This window comes from Alnus glutinosa, chromosome 7, assembly GCF_958979055.1.
Source record: "Alnus glutinosa chromosome 7, dhAlnGlut1.1, whole genome shotgun sequence".
Classification (NCBI taxonomy): domain Eukaryota; kingdom Viridiplantae; phylum Streptophyta; class Magnoliopsida; order Fagales; family Betulaceae; genus Alnus; species Alnus glutinosa.
The window spans coordinates 1,552,085-1,574,272 of NC_084892.1; the positions used below are offsets into that span (position 1 = coordinate 1,552,085).

At 37.9% G+C, this 22,188-nt stretch overlaps 2 protein-coding genes across 3 annotated transcripts; one reads left to right on the plus strand and one right to left on the minus strand.

Annotated features, from left to right (window-relative positions):
* Positions 1-766: 766 nt before the first annotated feature.
* Positions 767-4,381, plus strand: LOC133872877 (GDSL esterase/lipase At5g03820-like). The gene is made up of 5 exons (XM_062310513.1): positions 767-1,632; positions 1,729-1,859; positions 1,941-2,174; positions 3,505-3,760; positions 3,991-4,381. Exons 1-5 carry the CDS (start codon positions 1,398-1,400, stop codon positions 4,182-4,184), a joined length of 1,050 nt encoding a protein of 349 aa, XP_062166497.1. The 5' UTR covers positions 767-1,397; the 3' UTR covers positions 4,185-4,381.
* LOC133872874 (E3 ubiquitin-protein ligase UPL7) lies at positions 3,323-21,876 on the minus strand. Of its 2 annotated transcripts, none has more exons than XM_062310510.1 (15): positions 21,763-21,876; positions 21,436-21,558; positions 20,675-20,915; positions 18,816-19,408; positions 17,080-18,066; positions 16,665-16,999; positions 15,783-16,061; positions 15,433-15,685; positions 13,678-13,848; positions 13,503-13,595; positions 13,184-13,291; positions 6,589-6,705; positions 4,922-5,011; positions 4,674-4,770; positions 3,323-3,726 (listed from the first exon to the last, which is right to left on the minus strand). In XM_062310510.1, exons 1-14 carry the CDS (start codon positions 21,784-21,786, stop codon positions 4,687-4,689), a joined length of 3,498 nt encoding a protein of 1,165 aa, XP_062166494.1. In that variant the 5' UTR covers positions 21,787-21,876; the 3' UTR covers positions 3,323-3,726; positions 4,674-4,686. The 2 variants fall into 2 exon arrangements, with proteins under 2 accessions (XP_062166494.1, XP_062166495.1); XM_062310511.1 differs by having other exon boundaries at positions 3,323-3,774.
* Between the last annotated feature and the right edge of the window lie 312 nt (positions 21,877-22,188).

Consider the following 22,188-nt stretch of genomic DNA (forward strand, 5'->3'; position numbering starts at 1 on the left):
CCCAAGGAATTTTCAAGGTCTCCCTGAACTTTTAATTTGTATAATGTCCTTTCCAACTATCATCGGGTTCCAATGTTCTCATTTTGTGTTGAAAATGACAAAAATACTCGTGATAAATTCTTTTTAGAAAAATAGAAAAAAAAATTATTTTTCCTGAATTTGTCCTTTTAATTATTTTAATTATAATTTTATTTTTTTATGAGTAATTTTGTATTTTACTTCGTAGAGAGAGGACATTGCAATCTAGTTTTGTAGGAACATTACACAAATTGAAAGTTTCGAACATTACAAATTGTTTGGTGGTTGGAGGGGTAAATGTAGTTTCCATGTAAACATATGACCGGGGAACAATTGACACAATACAACAATTGGGCAAGAGGAATAAAGAAAGTAGTGGACAAATTGGTCCAGTTAGGGTTGGGTTAGTACTTAGTAAGTTGTGGGCATTAGGGCTTGAAAGGACACCATCTACAATCTACCAGAAGGTCTATTTACTCCATGGCAGTTCATAAAGATTGTTGGTTGCTACAAGGTAATGCTGTAGTACATGTCTGAAAAGGGTTAGGTTGTCATAAATGATTCTTACCTGCAAGTTATCAAGTTCAAGGAAAGCTCGAGTGCATGTGTGGGTTATTAAAACACGCAGTTTGAAAAAATATATATATTTTAAAATGTAGTTAATGAAAACACGATTTTTAGAAACGTAGTTAAGCGTTTGGTGACTGTGGTTTGAAAGCATAATTTTTCTTTTTTTAACTGCCAATTTTTTCAAACACGACAGTTTTTGTGATCTTGTTTAAAAATGTACATTTGGCTTGTGAAATTGCGGAACTATACGCACTCATACACCGGTACCGTATGTATCACATAACATTCTATGTTTGCCCCGCAATACATTTACAATCAGACGGTTCATATAGATTCTTGATTGGCATTTTGTACATTTTTAAGGAAGATTGAGGCTAATGTGATAATGTATTTGCATGAGAAAGGGAAGGCAGTTTGGAGAAGGCACGCCACTAGTGGGGGTATTATCCATAACGTGGGTTTCTTGCTACTGAAAGCACTGACCTTTTGCTTAAGCTTTCTTCAAAAGTGTTTAATCCTTCCGTCACCTCCTAACAAACTTGATAACATTACAAAATAATTACACTCTCGATGAAAAACACCAAATAAAGAGGACAAAAATCATAAGCTCTGTGAGGTGCCAAACATGCCTCATTGACTGGAAAGAAACAGCTTTATTGGAAACTTTACTCTTGCAGACAATTAATGTCATCTGACCATAACTGACAGGAATTCCTCTTCTTAAATTCTCCTCCACCTGCTTCCTCTTCACTTTCATGTTCTCTCTCTCTCTCTCTCAGTGATTCTCATTGTTGGAACAAGGGAAAGAAATGGGGGTTTCAAGTTTTCTCTTGGGTTCAGTTCTTGTGCTGGTTTTCTCAGTGGTTCATGGGGATCCTCTTGTCCCTGCATTATGCATATTTGGGGACTCTGTTGTTGATGCTGGAAACAATAACAACCTTTATACAGTGGTCAAGGCAAATTTTCCTCCTTATGGCAGAGACTTTGTTACTCACAAACCAACCGGAAGATTCTGCAATGGAAAGCTTGCCACAGATTTCACTGGTCAGATTTCTGAAGAGCTTAGATCTTCTTCTTCTTCTTCTTCACTAATGATCTTACTTGTTTGCTTGACTTATTATTATTATTATTATATGCCAGCTGAGTTCCTTGGGTTCACTTCATATCCACCTGCCTACCTAAGCCAAGAAGCCAGAGGGAAGAACCTCTTGACTGGAGCCAACTTTGCCTCAGCTGCTTCTGGATATTATGACAGGACAGCGGACTTATATGTAAACATTGAGATCACAACTCTCTCTCTCTCTCTCTCCGTTGCTGCAGACTTATGACTTCTTTTCTTTTTGGTTTTGTAGCATTCAATTTCATTGACACAGCAGTTGAACTATTACAAGGAGTACCAAGCGAAAGTTGTAAATATGGTGGGAAGAGACAAAGCCAATACCATATTCTCTGGTGCAATCCACCTCCTGAGTGCAGGAAACAGTGATTTCATTCAGAACTACTACATCAATCCCTACCTCAACAGAGCCTACTCGACTGATCAATTCTCAGACATCCTCATAAGATCATACTCTGCTTTCATTCAGGTCCTTTCACTCTCTATACTATATGTTATTAATATTGCTTGCTTGCTGAATATGCAAGCATAATGGTTAAGTAGCAAAGGCACTGGGTGGTGGCGGGTGTAGTAGATTTTGGGTTGCCTGGTATTATATATATAGTTGCTATTGATCTCTCTATTCACTAGGGCCGGCTTGATAAATTTTGAGGCCTAAGGCAATAAATTTAAGTTCGAACATTTTCTTATACTTAAATATTAATTTATTTTTAATATATATATAATATGTCAATTAGAATACTTTCTTCTATTTGTAAAATGTATTTTATAACTTTTCTTTTAATAACTTGTTAGATATATAATGACTTATCACTTTATTCGAAGACATAAAATAATAAGATTTTTTTTAAAAATAAATAAAGAGAAAAATGAAAATAAGTTATATAATGATTGATTTGTAACATAATATAATGCGAAAAAAAAATTGTTGAACATTGAAGACTTCTCGATGGTGTAAGTCTATCTATTATGCACAATGCAAACAATAAGAATTTATGTACTTTAAAGACTTTTCATATTTTTTAAAACATGCAATTCAAATAAACATCGGAGAAAAAATTATGCACGTTGGATTAATTTCATGAATGTAAAAATGGGGCTTTTAAAAAGAATAAATAAGTGGGACTTTCTAATAATTTATGGATGTTTTTTTAGACTTTCAATTTGTAATTACTTTTGCATGATTGAGGGCCTAAATTAAAAGCTATTTATTAAATTTTTACCATATTAAAGCCATAAAATTTGTTTTGAAAATAATCTTCATTATACAATTATTAAGTAGGGGCCTTAATTAATATATTGTATAATTATAAGTCGGGAGCCTTATTCAATTGGGGGCCTTTGGTAACAACCCAAGTCGCCTCCAAAGAGTAGCTCAATCAACTGAGGATCACGCCTTATGAAGCGGAGGTCACTAGTTCGAATCCCCCCTCATTTTCTTGTGTGGACATGTCACAAAAAAAAAAAAAAAAAGTCGCCTTTCAAGCTTGAGCCGCCCATGCCATTCCCTCTACCCCCCACCAAGGGTTCATGTTTTTGGAGGCTGTGAATTCCAGGGTTCATGTTTCACATGTTTGGTCCATATAAATGGATGCCACTGTACTAACGAACAAGAAATTAAGCTTTAACCATATCATACAAGACATCAGTTTTAAAAATACAAAACTTGATCCCACATGATAAATCTTGAATTTACATAGAAGCTTAAATAAATTTAAAATGGAAGAAAAACCAATAGCCATTCTTCTTAGTTTCTACAACACAAATTATTGGTTTGAACATGAGCAGCATTATGACAGAATCTGTATGGACTGGGAGCAAGGAGGATTGGAGTAACAGGCCTAGCGCCAACTGGGTGTTTGCCTGCGGCCATCACGCTGTTCGGCTCTGGAAGCAATGAGTGCGTTGCAAGACTGAACCAAGACGCAATTTTGTTCAACAATAAGCTCAACAGCACATCTCAAAGTCTGCAGAATAAACTTCCTGGTCTCAAACTCGTGGTCTTTGATATTTACCAGCCTCTGTTAGATATGATCACAAAGCCGGCTGAGAATGGTAATACATTAACTCTGAAAAAAAGTAGATAGTTAATGTGCCACATAAATTATCTACACTCGCTTGTGAAATAGGCAGAAGTTTCTTTAACGTCCATTAAGTTCTACTATGCAAGATTTCATGTGATTTCGAATTCTCAAACATCAATTTCTTAAATTGCCTTGCTTGGTTACGCACTCTCTCTCCCACTGGAAAGAAAACTAGTACTGATTTTTCTACTTGGGTCACAGGGTTTTTTGAGTCCAGAAAAGCTTGCTGCGGAACAGGCACACTAGAAACCTCCTTGCTTTGCAATGCCAGGTCTCCAGGGACATGCAACAATGCTACAGGATATGTGTTTTGGGATGGATTCCACCCCTCTGAAGCCGCTAATCAGGTCTTGGCTGGTGATCTACTTTCACAGGGATTCTCCCTCATCTCTTGAAGCTATTCCTATTGCGATTATGACAGTTCACTACTACCGTACTCTTGTGATCTTATACGCATTATATGTGGCTGTTATGAGAAATATGTAGGTAGTCTCGTGGTTTTAGTTTGAGAGTTTGGCTTCCTAGAGGTGTGAGGCATGTAAAACTCCCCAAGCCATAGATACAGCAAGGTTCCTTGAGGGGAAAATTTTACGTATTAATCCTCACATGAATAAGATGACTATGGTTGGATTTTGATTTAGACTGGCTAGTTTGTTCAAAAGAAACATGCCATGGAAATCCCTGAATCTATTTAATGCAAGCTGTGGCATATAAGCACTCCAAACAAACAGAAATGTTTTTTTATTTATGCACAAAGTTGCATGAAATTTTTATTTGTAGCATTTATAATATAATTCCTCCACATTAATGAAAAAAGATTAAAGATCAATGGTAATCAAAACCAGTTTAGTTTCATTAAATAACTAGAGGCAAATAAAGATCACCTGAAGCAGACCCCTAAGAAAGTTCAAATCCTGCATTTGAACTAATTGCGTAGAGAAGTTTTGCTCTTAAAGTGCTTGAACGTTTGTATGTCGGAAGCTGTAAGCATCAAGCAGAGAAAGAATCATGCACATGATGTAGTGGCTGGACGAGATAAAAGTGTCGGCCAAAAAATTTGTGTTGTTGGTTTAGTGCTTTGCAATGTATGTTGATAAATTAAAGTGTGCAGCTTTGGCCTTAATAATATTACCTTGAGAGTATTGTAGCAGGTCGAAGCTGATGGAAGCCGCTCCACATCCTGGCCTCCAATTGTTGCCCAAAGAGGAACATCGCATGCAACCTATATGAGATCATATACCAAACTCGGTTGTTTATCAGTTAGATCAAGATGATTTTCCTTTCTCATTCTTTTGATTGTTCTTTCTTAGTCTCCTTTAAGAGTTCACTTTTAGTTATTTCTTTACCAAGAAGGGGGGGGGGGGGCGGGGAAGGAGGGGACAAGTCAACCCTGTCAAACAATAGTTCAAATGGTACGTTAAAATTGAAATGGAAAGGGAGTCACAAAAAGTGGTCGATTGTAGCTGCAAACTTTTGAATAGAATGTCAAACCAATAATTTTTCAAAAACATGGTAACTGTCTACGAAGGCAACTGGACAGAATATTGATCAACAACTCAAAGTCTTCAAACCAGTGGGTAGGTTATTTACGAACAAAATATATAGAGGGCAGTGTAAAAGTCCATGGCCCTAACTCACTCTCAAAAGACGTCTTGAGAGAGGAAAGGACACCATGACGCTTATAAAGTGTCCAGGTTATGTATCTCTTAGCGATGTAGGACACTTTAACACGCCCTTCACGTGTGACAACTTTGGCCAAACACGTGTTCAACATCGAGAGGGAAAGGCCCATCATTATCCAAAGAACCTGCTCCAATACCATGTAATAGGCCTTACTCAATCTCAAAAGAAGCCTTGAGAGAGGAGGGGACATCATGGCGCTTATAAAGTGCCCAGGTCATGTATCTCTTGGCGATATGGGACAAGCAGCTGTTGGGTAAGTACCCCTTTATTCAAAACTACAGTTAATTTCATCATACAAAATATGCCAGTTTCCCCATTCTACAAAAAATTGGAATCAGAATTGAACCCAACCCTTGTTTGCCAAGGTTGTTTCTGTCTAGTAGTATTTTAAATTAGATTTAAAATAGGGAAATTAGAGATGGATTTATTATGCTGTATGCCAAACCTTTTTATTCCTTCCATTCAGATTATGATTGGGGTTTAAATCTGTAGACAACTTTTGGATTACACTTGCTGTCATATGCAATCTCTTGTAAGTGCTTTGCTACAGTACCAGTGGGCGGTGGCACCACTACAGTATTGTCAACACTAACGTTTTTTAATTCTCATTTTGTCCTGCATCGGCAAGTTCTTGCTACAACACATTGTGAAGTATGCTCACTGAATATGACACTAATTGTTCACCTCTCACAAGTCAATGGAAAACAAACTGCTCCTATTTATTGCACTTATTATAAAGATTAAGATTGTTTTTTTGAATAGTTTCCAGTGAATATTAAATTGAAGCTTTACCCTACACACATGGCAACCCTTCTACGCAGTACACAGTTGTAGTATTCTTAGAAACTTAAAAGTGCTTGGATTCTTCGGGCATCCATAAAAAAATACATATGGTCTCTAACATAAACAACCACGAAGATGCATTTTCTTACAATACAGTGAAACAAAATAATGAGCAAAGGCAGCCAAATGTGATCTTGAGCTATTGAGAATTTGATCAGGATACAGAACAGATGCCCAATAATATCCATTGCAGATACCAAAGAAGAATAGGATGAAATATTTATCTAGAAAATTTAAAAATTATATGCAGAAGATGTAAGATTGATAGCATACCTTATGGATAGTAAATGTTGGCTGCAAGTATTTGAACCCAAGTAATGGAGCTCGAGAACAACTGGTCACAAATTTAAGAAGCAAACAACGTTCCTTTGGTTCAAATTCTCTAATAACCTGTGACACAATAATCAGGAGAACCTCAAGGGAAACACAAAAGATTGTAGAAATCCTCAATCAAGGTAGACATCTTTAAGACAAGAGCACTAAAAAAGGGGTCAAATTTGATGCAGGGTGAAGGAATTCAAATGACTGAAGAACAGAACATGAGAATCAGCATGGAGGTGATGTAGAAACTAGAAATTTAGAGAGAAGACAAGAACAAGATATGAGCAAATCTGGATTTCAAAAAGAAAGCTATCTGAAATCCTATAATTGGATCATAACATGAAAACATGCAGACAAGAACTAGTTAGGCATTGTTACAAGTTATCTATGTACCAAGTGGGTCTTTAACACACGACCTAAACCTTCACCTTGTTCTTGCAGGGAGAGGATCGATTTTAGAACTAGAGTCTTTACCATGAAAAATCTAGAATTCTTATGGTTTCTTAACTAGCCAAATTTTCAGAAATAATGATATATGTAATCCAATTAAGTTTTTCCAACTAGGAGCAAAATCCTCATCTGCCCTGAAAGATCAATTTGTAATCAAACTGTTGAGCGAAAAAGACATAAAACTGCTAGAACAATAAATTCAAATAAACTTAATATGTATGTTCACGCTTTCTCAAAACTATTAACAAACAACTCAAAATACAAAACGCTTTTAGAAACTTTTCACACCTAAAAAGAATGGTGGTGTGCGACCATCAGCAGAGGAGAGGGGTGGATGTGTGGCCACCTTTGTCCTAGTCAAAGGTGGTCGTGTAGCTCTTCTTTTTTTAAAATAAAAAAATAAAAAAATAAATTATGCCTCTTGTGTTTTCTCAAAATAAGCATGTTTAGTAGTCCGGAGCGGTGGATCCCCCCTCCCCCCTCTTGTGTGGACATGTAAAAAAAAAAAACATAGAATCATAATATTTAACATTATTTAAATTTGTGTCGCTGATTCCAAAGAAGTCCGGAGCGGTGGATATCAAGGATTTTCGACCTATCAGTTTAATAGGTGGAATGTACAAAATCATATCAAAGGTCCTGGCAAATAGGTTGAAGGTGGTATTGGGGAAGGTTGTCTCCCATTCTCAGACTGCTTTTATCAAGGGGAGGCAAATATTGGATTCTGTTTTGGTGGCTAATGAATGCGTGGATAGCAGGATTCGATCTGAAACTCCAGGCATTATTTGTAAGTTGGATTTGGAGAAGGCGTATGATCATGTAAGTTGGGAGTTTCTACTTTATGTTTTGAAGAGATGTGGTTTTGGGGAGAGATGGCATGGCTGGATTGCTCATTGTATTTCTACTGTTTGTTTTTCCATAAATATCAATGGGTCGCCTTCAGGGTTTTTTCGTAGCTCACGGGGTCTTCGACAGGGGATCATTTGTCTCCGCTTCTGTTTGTGTTGGTGATGGAGGCGTTTAGTCGGATGATATATGCGACAGTGGATAGTGGGCGCCTATCGGGGTTCTTAGTGGGATCGAGTACACAAGATACTATGATGGTATCCCATTTATTATTTGCAGATGATACGTTGATCTTTTGTGATCCTATTGCTGACCAGATCCGAGACTTGAGGTGTTTGCTGCTTTGTTTTGAAGCAGCTTCAGGCTTGAGAATTAATTTGTCTAAATCTGAGATGGTTCCGGTAGGTGAGGTAGGGAATGTGGAGGAATTGGCTAGTATTCTTGAGTGTGGTGTGCCCTCATTTCTGATAAAATATTTGGGTCTTCCGTTGGATGCTAAGTATAAAGACGCTCATATGTGGAATAGCATTATTGAGAAGATGGAAGCTAGATTAGAGAGGTGGAAGAGGTTAACTATGATCAATAGTACTCTTTCAAGTTTGCCTATGTATTTTATATCTCTCTTCCCCATTCCAGTGAGAGTGGCAAATCATTTGGAAAAACTTCAGAGAGACTTCCTTTGGGGTGGTATTGGAGATGAATTTAAATTTCATTTGGTTAATTGGCATACGATTTGTTCTTCAAAGGTTTTGGGGGGGGGGGGGGGGGGGGGGCTAGGAGTGAGAAATATGGTTATGGAGATATGCTTTGGAGAGGATGCTCTTTGGAGAAAGGTGGTGGATTTCAAATATGGAAGTATGAGGGGTGGTTGGTGCTCTAAGGAGGTTGGGGGTTCTTTTGGGTTTGGAGTTTGGAAGAGTATTAGGAGGGGATGGGATGCTTTTGCAGCTCATGTGAGATATGAGATATGAGATCGGGAATGGTTCGAAAGTTCTGTTTTGGTATGATGTGTGGTGTGGGGAGATTCCTTTGAAGACTCTTTTTTCAGAATTGTTTTTCATTGCTAGAGGCAAGGATGCTTGGGTGGAGGACAATATGCAGAGACAAAATGGCACAATTCTGTGGAATATTTTGTTTTCTCGCCCAGTTCATGATTGGGAGGTGGAAGCGGTTAGTAGATTTTTTGAGATGTTGTACACTCTTAAAATTAGAAGTGAGGGAGAGGATAAAATGTGTTGGATTCCAGCGTGAAAGAAATCATTTGAGGTAAAGTCTTACTATAAGGTTTTATCTAGTCCTATTCAGTCTTCATTTCCGTGGAAAAGTATTTGGAAAGTTACGGTCCCCCCGAGAATGACTTTCTTTGTGTGGACAGCAACTTTAGGGAAAATATTAACTTTGGATAATTTACGAAAGAGAAACATTATTGTGATGGAGTGGTGCTTTATCTGTAAGATTTCTGGAGAGTCCATTGACCATTTGTTTCTGCATTGTATGGTGGCAACAGAATTGTGGAGGACAATTATGCAAATGCTTGGGGTGGAGTGGATAATGCCGTGGTCGGTGAAAGATATGTTGGGGAGTTGGAGGGGGCAAAAGGGTAATCGGACATTGATGCCGATTTGACGCATGGCTCCATTGTGTTTGATGTGGTGTGTATGGAGGGAACAAAATGCACGCTGTTTTGAAGATTGTGAGACTGATTTGATAAATTTGAAGAGAATGATGCTACAAACGTTGTTTATGTGGAGAGAGAAATTTCAGTTTATGCACGAGTGTTCTAATTTTGAATTTATAGATAGGTGCTCTCTTTTTTCTTTGAATTAGGGGCTTCTTGTATACGTCCTGTGTACTATGAGTTGCGCCCCTTTGCGCCTTTTGAATATACTTTACTTATCGAAAAAAAGTATTAGTTTCTTCGAGGAAAAAAAAAACAATTTTCTTAAGTGGACCCCACTATAAGGCACTTCTCACCCACCAAAAAACACTCCTCACCTTTATATCATATCAAAACACTTTTTGAAACCAAAACAAAAAACACTTTTCAAATTCATTATCAAGCATACCTCTAATCTTTGTGGAAGTTGAAATTCACCTTTGCATCCTCATGTCATCACAATGCTTCAAATGCATCCTCCATTGTCTTTGAAACACTTAAAAGTTTTTTTTTTTGATAAGTAATGATAGTATTATTGAAAGCGTAAGGCGCCCCTACGTACACTAGAAGTATACAACAGGAAACACCTAACTAGAAAGCGAAAAAGAAGTAAGAAAATCAGCAAAGCTGATAGATAAAGGGTACAAATAAGCCATCGACCAGACATACAAAGTATGGAGAAACGACTCTAGCACCTCCTCAAGGGAGCTTTCTAGATTCTCAAAACACCTAAGGTTTCTTTCTCTCCAAATACACCAAAAAAGGCAAATAGGCACCATCTTCCAAGAAGTAGCGCTCCCAGATCTCCCAGACTTCCACCAACAAGCAACTAAGTCAAGCACCCTCCTAGGCATGACCCACGCAATCCCAAAGCGTGAGAAAATGTTGTTCCATAGAGCTGAGACCAGATCGCAATGCAGAAGAATATGGTCCACTGATTCCCCATCCTGCTTGCAAAGACAGCATCTATCCACAATAATAAAGTTCCTCTTCCTAAGATTGTCCAAGGTCAAAATTCTGCCTAGAGCTGCAGACCAAGTGAAGAAAGCTGCCCTCGGGGGAGCCTGAGACCGCCACACACACTTCCATGGGAACCGAGTACCTCCAGCACACATCATAGAACCAAAAAATGACTTCACCCTGAACACACCTTTCTTGGATGGGACCCATTTAAGACAATCTGCCCTCTCCATATTCACCTTGGTGGAGCCCAGCATCTGGAAGAAAGAGGCAAAAACATCGACTTCCCAATCATGAGCCTCTCTAATAAAGCTCACGTTCCATTCAATGGACCCGCCCAAACTCTCCAAATTATCAGCCACTGACGCATCCTTCACCCGAGCAATGCCAAAGAGATCAGGGAACACTTCTTTCAGAATCGAATCTCCGCACCACAAGTCATGCCAAAATCTGATCCTACTCCCTTCCCCCACCTCAAATCTAAGGAGTTTGGAGAATTTCTCCCAACCTTTCCTTATAAACTTCCACAACCCTACTCCAAACGCCCCAGCAACCTCTCGGGAGCACCACCCACCCCACAAACTTCCATACTTTGAGTCCACCGCGACTCTCCACCAAGCATCCCTATCCATGCCATATCGCCATAACCATTTGCCTAGCAATGTGCGATTAAACTGAACCAACTTTCTAATGCCAAGCCCCCCATTCGAAGTTGGAGTACAAACCTTCTCCCAACTCACCAAGTGGTATTTAAAAGCTTCACCCATGCCACCCCAAAGAAAATCTCGTTGCAACTTCTCAATGCGAGAAGCAACACTCACCGGAATAGGGAGCAGAGACATGTAATACGTAGGTAAGTTAGAGAGCGTACTCTTGATAAGGGTCACTCTCCCTCCCTTAGAGAGGTATAACCTTTTCCAACTAGCCAACCGTTTTTCAACCTTCTCAATAACTCCATCCCAAATACGAGTAGACTTGTAAGGAGCCCCCAATGGAAGACCCAAATACATCACAGGCAAATAAGCAACTTCACACTTAAAAGTTAGCCCACTAACTCTTCCTAGTAGTCATCCAGACAACAATCGAAATTATTGTGCGTTGATGTTGAAGATAGAAACTTATGATTTGATCCTCCTTCATTTATGCTTATTATTATTCTGATTTTATGTTGATTTGATCACATTGTAATATTTCATTATTCCTTTCCATATTAGGTTTTAGGTCTTTTCTATTTAACCTATGTAGGCTTTATTTTTTTTTATTTTATAAGTAATTGCAATTTATAAAAATAAGCGCAGAGGGGCGCAACCTTTATACACGATAAGTATACAAGAGAACCCCTAAAAGAGACGAACAAAGAATAATTTTAAAAAGTCTACATAAGTAAAAACATTCAAGCTATGATGGGACGCTATCCAAATATATAACGTATTGAGCAACCGCTTCTTTAGCTCCACCATAGATGTCTCTATATCTTCAAATAGCCGCGCATTCCGCTCCCTCTAAATGCACAACAATAAGCACAGAAGAGCTAACCGCCAAGTTTCTTTAGCACGACCATACCCAATCGCCGCCCCCCAAGTATTCAACAACCCCAACACTGTTCATGGCATAACCCACTCTACCCCAAATAAAATAAGAATGTAGCTCCAAAGATCCCGGGCTATTTTGCAGTGAAGCAACAAATGATCAATAGACTCCCCACTCTTCTTACACAAACAACACCACTCAATCACTATAACATTCCTCTTACGCAAGTTATCATGTGTCAATATTTTGCCCAAAGCTGCTGACCATACGAAGAAAGCCACCATTGTTGGAGCCTTAACACGCCATATATTCTTCCAAGGAAAAGATAGGCCATCTTTCCTAATAAGCTCTTCATAGAAGGATCCCACCTCAAATAAACCTTTTTTAGAGGGATTCCACACTAACCTGTCACCCTCTCCATGTCAAGCCGAAATGGATTACAGTCGATCAAAGAAAGAAATGACCATATCCATCTCCCAATCCTGGATTTATCGTGTAAAAAGAACATTCCACTGAATAACACCATTATGAACAGCCAAATTATCCTCCACCATCGCATTTTTGTTCCTCACTATACTAAAAAGAACTGGAAAGCATTGCTTCAACGATCTATTCCCACACCACCAATCATGCCAAAAACTAATGTGTTCCATTCTCCACCTCAAAACGAACAAAATTGCGAAACTTCTCCCAAAACTATGTAGCTGTACGGAACTTTATGATTGAATAAGAATTCTTCTCTCTCTCTCTCTCTCTCTCTCTCTCTCTCTCTCTCTCATATTCTATCAACAATGGAGAGAGAAAATAATAAGCACTTAGAAGCCAACCAGAGAGGATAAAATCTAATTGTTAACACCAGTTGAGTCCCTTAATTTCTCTAATGAGCAAAAGGAATAAAACTATATAAGATCCTAGTTTTGTTGTGTTCATTAAAAATGACCATTTGTGCACAAAAATGAGGGGATTAAAAAGCCAAGATTAGGTGTTTGTGAAAGATTATATGAGAACTGGGATACAGGTAGCATGAAAGCATAAGAAAATATGAACATGGAAACCCAAATATAAGAAAATCAACTCATTCAGCTTCCATTCTGTATTCAATACCTCCCAAAAGATTTTAACTGTTCGGCTCCCCTCAGAGAAACCACCAGTGTATCGTGTGTTATGTTTTAAATCATCGACGTCTATATCATGGTTTCCACCTGAAAGCAACTGCACAAAGTAGTTATGCAGGATCAACATTTGACAATAAACTGAACTTCTGGGTTGGGGGGGGGGGGGGAGGAGGAGAAAACATCAGTGCACTGTGCACATGGAATGACAACCGAAGCAAGTGGTCCTATATTGATTTATACAGAACTGTATCCTGCAGCCAAAGATCATCTGAAAAATAGTATTCAATGGACATATAGAGGGACAATACCTGATTGAATTCACTTGCATTAAATAACTTCAACCAAGATGGTGATATAAGATCTGTTAACCCTCTATAGAATGCATTTGAAAAGGGAAATATCTGCAGATCAACATTAAAAACAAGGTCAATTCATATTGTAGAAGATATTTTGCCATCTAATAGTACAGTAACAATTACAGACCTGGCGGTTCAGTTTATAATCTGCAATTTCATGAACATACTGCATCTTGTTCTCATCTGTCACACACAAATCCTTGCCACCAGGTTTCAGCTCAATAACATGTCGTTTGCCAAATGATTCTTCAGTAACTGTGAAATCTAGGGAGAGTTCCTTCACATCACCATCATAATGCTGCAGTAATAAAACACAAAACATCTAATTGGAAAAATGCATAACTGCATTTACAACTTAAAACATGTAAGAAATTTACAATATAACATCCAAATGATTGGAAAATGAGACACTGCCCATACTTCAAAGTGGGCTCAACCGAACAATCAATAATGCCTTACTGCAAACAGTTCAGGTCATGACGCAAGAGAATCATAATAGTTTGATGTGCAACCCACATGTGGATGACATGGCACTTTTAAAAGTGGAAATTCAAGACTTAATATGTTCACACTGGTTGCAAAGCATGTAGAAAAAAGGGCTTGAAAAAGAACATTGGAAGAGCTTCGCCTCGCCCCTTTTCCCTCCCTCCCCTCCCCTCCCTTTCCATCATTTTCTCAATTCTCCTCTCTTTTTGACCTATTTCCTCTTCTCGTCACATGTCTTATCTTCCCTTCACCTCTCTTCTATTTCTCTATATCATCTATTCTCTTGTAATTGAACTCTTAGCTGATAACGTCCATTGAACCTTACTCTTCCACAAAAGGCACCTTGAGAGAAGAAGTTTGCTCAAGGCTTATAAAGCCCACAACTCAAGTATACCTTGGCAATGTGGGACTCTTAACACGCCCCCTCACGTGTGGCACTATTGTCCAAACACGTGTACAACGGGAGAGAAGGCCCAACATTGTCCAAGGCCCTGAAGCTCTGATACCATGATAACGTCCATTGAACCTTCCTCTTCCACAAAAGGCACCTTGAGAGAAGAGGTTTGCTCAAGGCTTATAAAGCCCACAACCCAAGTATACCTTGGCAATGTGGGACTCTTAACATTAGCATCCTCCAGTCCTTCATTTATCTTCATTCTCCACTCATTTCTTTTCCTCCTCTCATTCTTTTTCACCATATCAGAACTAAAATTTTATAAAATAATATATTCACAACATCCGGTCCTAAAGTTGGAGTACTGTACGCTTAAAGAATTTTCATGTAGCTGGGAAGGAGCTAGCTAAATCAAGTAAACATGTTGAATCCTAAAAATAAAAGATAAAGGTGAACAAAATGATTCTTGTCTCAGTAATTTGAACTGCAAAACGCCACGTTTCCTGTCGAAGTTAAAAGTATTTATAATTTACAAGGTAATCTTTGCTTCTTCCATCTCTTCTAGCACAGCTAAGAACACACATACACTGATCCATGGCATCACTTGTCATGTAGCCATGAATAAATGCTACCTCAATGGGTTGTCCCGAAAACTTGAACACTCCCAAATCAACTGCCTTAGCTATTTATCCATCTACCTCAGCACGTTCCATCTTTCCAAGTCTTGTGAATTCTAGGTGCCTAGCAATTAGCACCATAAATCATAGTAGCTTCATTATCCTATGAATACATTTTCTGCACCTTGTTAAAAATGCAAATGAGGCACAAGGCTCAGTGGTATATTTCCACCTTAGCCAATAGCGTCAATTCTTTAGAGTAGCATGCTTATACCAATTATTTGTCAATGTTTCACAAGGATTCAAAGAAGAGAAACAGAACACCCATATGATTGTATTTTTACACTTATACATAAAATAGTAACTATAGTCAAAGGGATTTTACCTTCACATACATGAGATTCCTGTAGAGCTCCGGATCAAGGGTTGATAATTCATCAAGAAAGCTATATCGGCCCAACAGCTTTTGTACAAAAACATGTGAAAACGAGTAATCTAGTAAAATTCCTTCATAAAGAGCTTTACCAACAACTCTCCCAAGAAACTCAATCATCTGGATACCGTTCTCTATATATCTTGCAGATGCATTAGGAATTAGAAGTCTGTCTGAAGTTGAGGTTTGGGAGAATAGACCATAACTAAGACAAAGGAAAAGGTAAGCATTAAAGCTAACTTCTGGAAAAGCAGATAACTATGTAAGAAAGCCAATGACATATACATCGCATCATAACTTACTCAGGGGAAAAGGCTGCTTTTGAGATATCAGTTAAGAACTCCTTAGATAATCCACCATAGTCCAGACCAGCCTCCGGAAGGCCACATTCACTCACAAATGATACATGGATTGATGACCTCAACCTTGGCCCAAGGGAATTTAATTGTTGAAATCCATCTTCAACAATGCGATCCCGACGAACTACAATCTCAATTGATCGTGAACCAGGTCCAGCAACTTCACCGGCCATTTTTCGGGAGGCTTTATCCATTTTGATGAACTCTCTAAACATTTCAACTCTGCCAAGATGGAGAGCATGTCAAGTAACGCCCAAAAAAAAAAAGAGTAATATTTTTTTGTTTTGTGCTTGAGGTTTCAAAGGTCATTTGCCTGTAAAAAGAAAATCATGACTTCAAGTTTAGATACATACTTTTTTTTATTCTTTTTTATAAATAGATACTATACTTTTCAGGACATCCAAAGAAGAAGCTGGTTTGTCAAAAGCATTGAAACATTAGGATTCAAAACCTCATACTGGTGAAAATAAGATGTTATTAGATGGATTACAACTGTAAAAAATGCCTTCAAATGGTGGATTTCTGGTTGTAGTCATTTTTTGTTGCATGCATTAGGGACTCCATGTCCAGTAACACAATGGCTAATTCCAAGAGATTCAGCTGGTCTTTTCTCTGCAAACTAGAGATTCAGTGGGTCTTTTCTCTGAGAACATGTAATAATGAAGAGAACTAGAAAAGAATGCATAATCTGCAGCAACCCTCAAGCCAACATATTGAGGGTCACATGAATTTCAAGAGTCCGAAATGAATAGGCTGGTCCAGAAACATACAGAAATATAGCTGTCAAGTCTGCAGAATTATGAGTCCTTCTAGTTATGTTCCTACCTTTCTTCAAAAGGAAACACATGTGGAGTAGTAGTGATAACAGAATCCACACTTGGTATAGTCAAAGCATCATCTGTTCTTAGATTAGCTGACAAAATTTCATGAGTTCTGGCAGCTACTGAAATTGGGGGCCGGTTTTTTTGAGCAGGTGAAAGCCACAAAACAGGGGGGCAAAACTGGTGCCTGCAATCCCTTTCATACATTAAGTGCAAGCATCTGATTGCAGAATCCATAAGGGGTCTATTCTCCTGGCCAATACTATGAGACAAGCCGTTATACACAAGTGTATTGAGCATTGATGCAATTCTTCGTTGCTGCTCCAGAGTAAATGGAACCTAGCTCATGTTATAAAATGCTAAAGTTAGAATCACTCAAAACTTCAACAGATCCAACCAAAAAAAATATATATATATACCTGTTTTTCGTAGAACTCGATGTCATCAAGAATTAGCAGCAGGTGAGAGTAGGCGGAACAGAAAAGGTGAAGTAGGCATGTCATATCTTTTGAAATACCTTGTGGACCACACCTTAAATGTTCGATATCCCACACATCACAAGAGTCCTCATCAACCTGGCTAGTCCCAGGATGACCATCGGTCAAATCAACGCCAGCTTGTGACTTACCAGTAACTTTATTTAGTACACTGACCCACTTATTAACACCATCTTTAGTGGCTCCTTTTTGCTTTTTCACAAAAACCCCATCTTTTTCTTTTTTTGAATTCTCACTAATGCAAAGATGATTATTTTCAGCAACATGACCATTTCCAGGAAAAAGGATACCTTCCAATGCCCCCCATAGACTGACAAGAAATCCGGGAGTAAAAGATAGCATGTTTAGAACAGGCAATGAACCAAGCGTGGGATTCAAAACTGAAAATATTCTGAGCATGTAAGAGTAAAAGTATGCAATATCAAGCAGTTCAAACTTCCCCAAGCATTCTATATTATTTGGTGGCGTGGTCTCAGCACCATGAGTGTATGAATCTGTTTTCATAATTGCCAAAAGATTTGTGAGATGCCACTGCTGACAAACAGGCCTTAGCAGATCTATGTATGACATCTTTAAGGACCCATGCGTTGTCTCAGTCTCACACAAACTTCTATCAATGGGCTCTACAGAGACATCACTTTGGACATCTTGCTTCTCCTTCCTCACCCATCCTACATTCTCAATCCAACCCAGTAAGTTTTCTGCAAGAGTGATAACAACATGGGCATATGATGCACAGTCTAAATCTTGATTAAACGAGCCAAGATCTGCAGAATCATTCCCAACCCCCGTTGCTAGGCATACAATGTTTGCAAGAGCCCAACCAACTGACGGAATGACCTGAGAAGAATAATGTATCTCTGACAGATTCATCTCTGACATCTCTGTTAAGATTTTCTCTTTCAAGATCTGCCATTGCCTGCCATAATTTATCAGTCCCCACATGTTTGAATCATATTACAATCTAAGAAGATATATCAAAGAGAAAAGAGGGATCTTATTCACTTGAGGAGAATTGAAGAATAAACTCTTATACCTCCAATTATAAAATTGATGTTACCGCAATATCAATTTTTTTTATTATAAGTAATAGAAATGTCATTAAACTTCTTAATGCACATTTAATTACTTAATGCACTAAACAACCCAAATGAGGCATTGAAGCACTTGGACATCAGTAGGCTAAGAATTTTCCAAAAAACCAATGTAACAAATAAAGCAGCCAACAAAAACCCCATGTTAAGGCAATGGTTTCATCTTAAAACATTGTAGAATAACAAATTTTCAATACCTAGTTTTAAGGCACCTCTTTCACGGAAGAGATTAAGAATTTCACTTGCAACTGGCAGCTCATCTTTTATGGAACCATCTTGTCTTAGATAACGAAATTATCAAATAGCTTGTTTAAGAAACTAAAAGTGCCATTTTAAACTTGTTTCGATTTTGATAGGCCTGCTAGAAGCTAACTCAATTCCTACAATTAAAAGCAACCTCAGTAATGCATCTATGAATATTGACTCGGCTACAGATTACTTGGCAGCAATGACTTAATCAATACGCATGTAGATAAGTATATTCAGAAATAGTACATGAAATTTAGGAAACATAACATAGTAATCATCATAGAGAATTTTGTGTCCAAATCTAGTAAGCCTTACCAGTACAGTTTGGAAGCATGGAGACAAAATACACTTGTGCTTCAGAGCCGGTATAAGAACAGCTGGCAGATGTTGAACAAGCCAAGGAATTGTAAGCAGAAAGACACAGTACTGCTCAGCAGCATTATGCGCGTCCAACATGCCAGGGCCACTTACATCAAAGTTTGTCACGTGAAAAGGGCGTAAAGCTAAAGTTATTGCACTTGCAGCAATCAAAAATTTATCATCTGTCTGGACACTGCTGTTTACTTGTGAAGAAAAAGAAACATCCAATGTATTAATGTATCTCCTAATAGACATGTAAATACTACTTTTACCACTCCCCATAAACCACACTAAATCCCTCACTGCTATATCTGCATCCTGACTATTAGCATCTGTAATGCATTTCCACCCTTTGAGATCAGTAAGGAAAACAACAAGACGCATCCCTAAGGAGGTAAGAATGACATTATCTCGACTCCCTGCATGAGATTTATTAAACTCTGAAAGAATAAAAAGGCAGAGAGAAATAAGCTTCCGTGCTTGAAAAAACCATATTCTTCTCTCTTCAAGGGTGCCAGTTGCCAGGGAGCAAAAGTTCTTATTTGGATCTGGACCATAGAAACATAAAGTTAGTACCTCAGTTAATATCAAATGGAAATATTAAAAGAAAATAATAAGGTAAATGACAAGGAACAGGGGACAAAGCAGGTGCTTAAAGAATTCAGGCGCATCGAAATCATATATAAAGCAGATCAATGAAGCAAAGCCTAATGGAAGAAAAGAAAAAAGCAACATAAGAAATTGTGTTCTTCTCCTAACTGTGTTTTTCAATTTACTCCATCCTTATGTGCCCCGCCGTTCTAATTCTTAGCATTTTTTTATTAGGTAGGAACCGCTGGCTCCAAAAAAAAGACACTTGTTTGGATCAATCCGGCTTTAGTACGAAAAAACTTCACACAGGAAAACAAAAAAAAAACACGAAAAAAAAAAAAAAAAAAAAAAAAAAAACCAAGAAACCAAAATTGCTTAAAAATGCAGATTTCCTTTTTCATTGAAAAAAAAGAAAAAGAAAAATGGGTCCAGGTTGATCCCCAGTTATTAATTTATATTTGTCCCAAAGGGGCCTGACCTATTACGAGCTCTAGCCGGAGGTATGGAAGCTACTTCTCCAAAAGAGATAACTTCTTCTAAGAAAGACCTTTAGAATTATCCCATTTAAGCACAAGTAGGGTAAAATTTATAATTTTGGATTGACTACAACAACCCAATAGAAGAAGAAATTCTTGCTTCTGTAGTTGAAGAAAAACAAAGAAGGTCAAAAAAGAAAGGTGGGTTTAATCCATGAGGCACTGAATTTCCTCATGCAAAGCGTAGAGGTCTTTCAAGTCTAATGACCTCAAGTAGTACACTGAAATAAAGGGGCTCAAGAATTCGTGCCAATTGCAGTCATGCCAAGAACAGGGAAACCTTTTCATGATGATTACACTAGATACCCCAGTTTCCTATAGATCTTCATTCCAGGTCTTGGGACTCAGAAAACAACCATAATTCTATTAGATACAAGAAGATCTACTCTCTCCAAAAAGAGCATAATATGAAAGGATTTAATTTTCAAATTACAAGTTTCTACATTGGTAGCTGACAAAAAAAAAATCGAAAAATCTTTTAATTTATTTACCCATTGAAGATTTTATATCATGGACCTATCTTATAACCAGACCACGAAGAGAACCCAACAACATGCAAAAACTTTGATGGAGTAATTGGAATTTCCAATTCAACAACTGGCATGGAGAACACAATTTGAAATGAAGTAAAGTCTCTGAAACATAGACAATAAATCCAGTATATGAAAATTTAGGAAATTGGCATACCAGTTGAGTTCAAGCTTTCCAATAGAATTCTAAAGCATTTTTGCATACAGTCTATATCTCTGATTTGGATCTTCTGATGCCAGACTGACAAACATGCAGTAAAGAAAAGAAAAGGTCTCAAAACAGCATTTGCAATCCATGTTCCTGAAATCCCACCAGCATTATGATTCACCAAGGTCTCCCATTCTTCTTGAAGCTGCAAAGCGGCCATCTTTGCAACCTTGTAGCGCCTCCAGACTCTCTACATATACAAGAAACCAGATTCTCATTTTCAACTATACATCCGCTTGATATCTAAGGGATACATGAAGGAAAGATGATAAAATTTGACATACTAAATTTCCCAAAAACTCGGGACCTCAAGACCGAATCCGGGGTCCTTTTAGATGCCCCACAAAATCTTTTGATGGTTCCATTTGAATTTAGCATAATTTCTATGAACAATCCAACTTTGTGAATGTACAATTCATGGGATACACAAGAATCAAAACCAACATCATACAAAAATTAAAGTGGGGTGCCATGAATCCGTAGAAACAAACTATCCCATCCATTACAGTGGTGGCTGCAATTGTTCTGCAGACCCATTAAAGATAACGGACTTGCGCATTCAATACTATACGAATTTTGGAAAGGGGCAATCAAATAAACGTAACAGTAGAAGCATAACCAACTTTCTACACACTTTTAACGGGACAGCTACCTGTGGGGTACTCAACTCCTTCCTAAATAGTGAACACTTAGAGTACATAGAAATGCACCTGAATAAAGAGAGCAGCTGCACTAGCTCGCCTAGCATAGTTGCGGAGCTCTCTTTCCTGAGCTACCTTCTCAAGTAGAACATCCCTCGTAATTTCCTTCGCGCTTGCTCCTCTTAATGATACCTGATCAACACCCATTAATTAATTAACACCAACAAATATCCCAAAATGATTCAAATCCCAAATAATTCGATATGCGATCCAAATTTTGTTACTTTCCACTATGTTTCTACAGTTTCTCAAAGGAGCAAACATGTTAGGCAATTAATCATGATGGGTTTTGATTAAATAGTCATTATTTCAGAGAGAGAGAGAGAGAGAGAGTACCTGATGCTTGCGAGGTTTGTCCATGGAACTCAGAGGATCATTCGTACAAAGGTTTCGATCGCATTGGGCTCTCTCGTCAAAAGACAGGAGTGATTTCTTTTGTTTTATGTTCTCTGAGACATGCCAAAACAATATGATTATGTTTTTCACTACTATAATATATTCCCTGTTTCCATACGCGCACATGTAGCGAGTTTCAACCACCCTTCCTTTGTATTTCCCTTAATTTCGCTCATAATTGTCAGACTTTTTTATTTTATTTTTTGGAACCCCTTCTCAAATGTATGATGGTAACATTGAAAAGAAAATAATTTTAAATTTTATAGAAAATTATATAAAATTATGATGGCAACCCCTTTCCCTCATATTTTGGAATTTTTTTTTTTTTTTTTTTTTGAGTGATAATAAAAAGTGATTGATCTGATA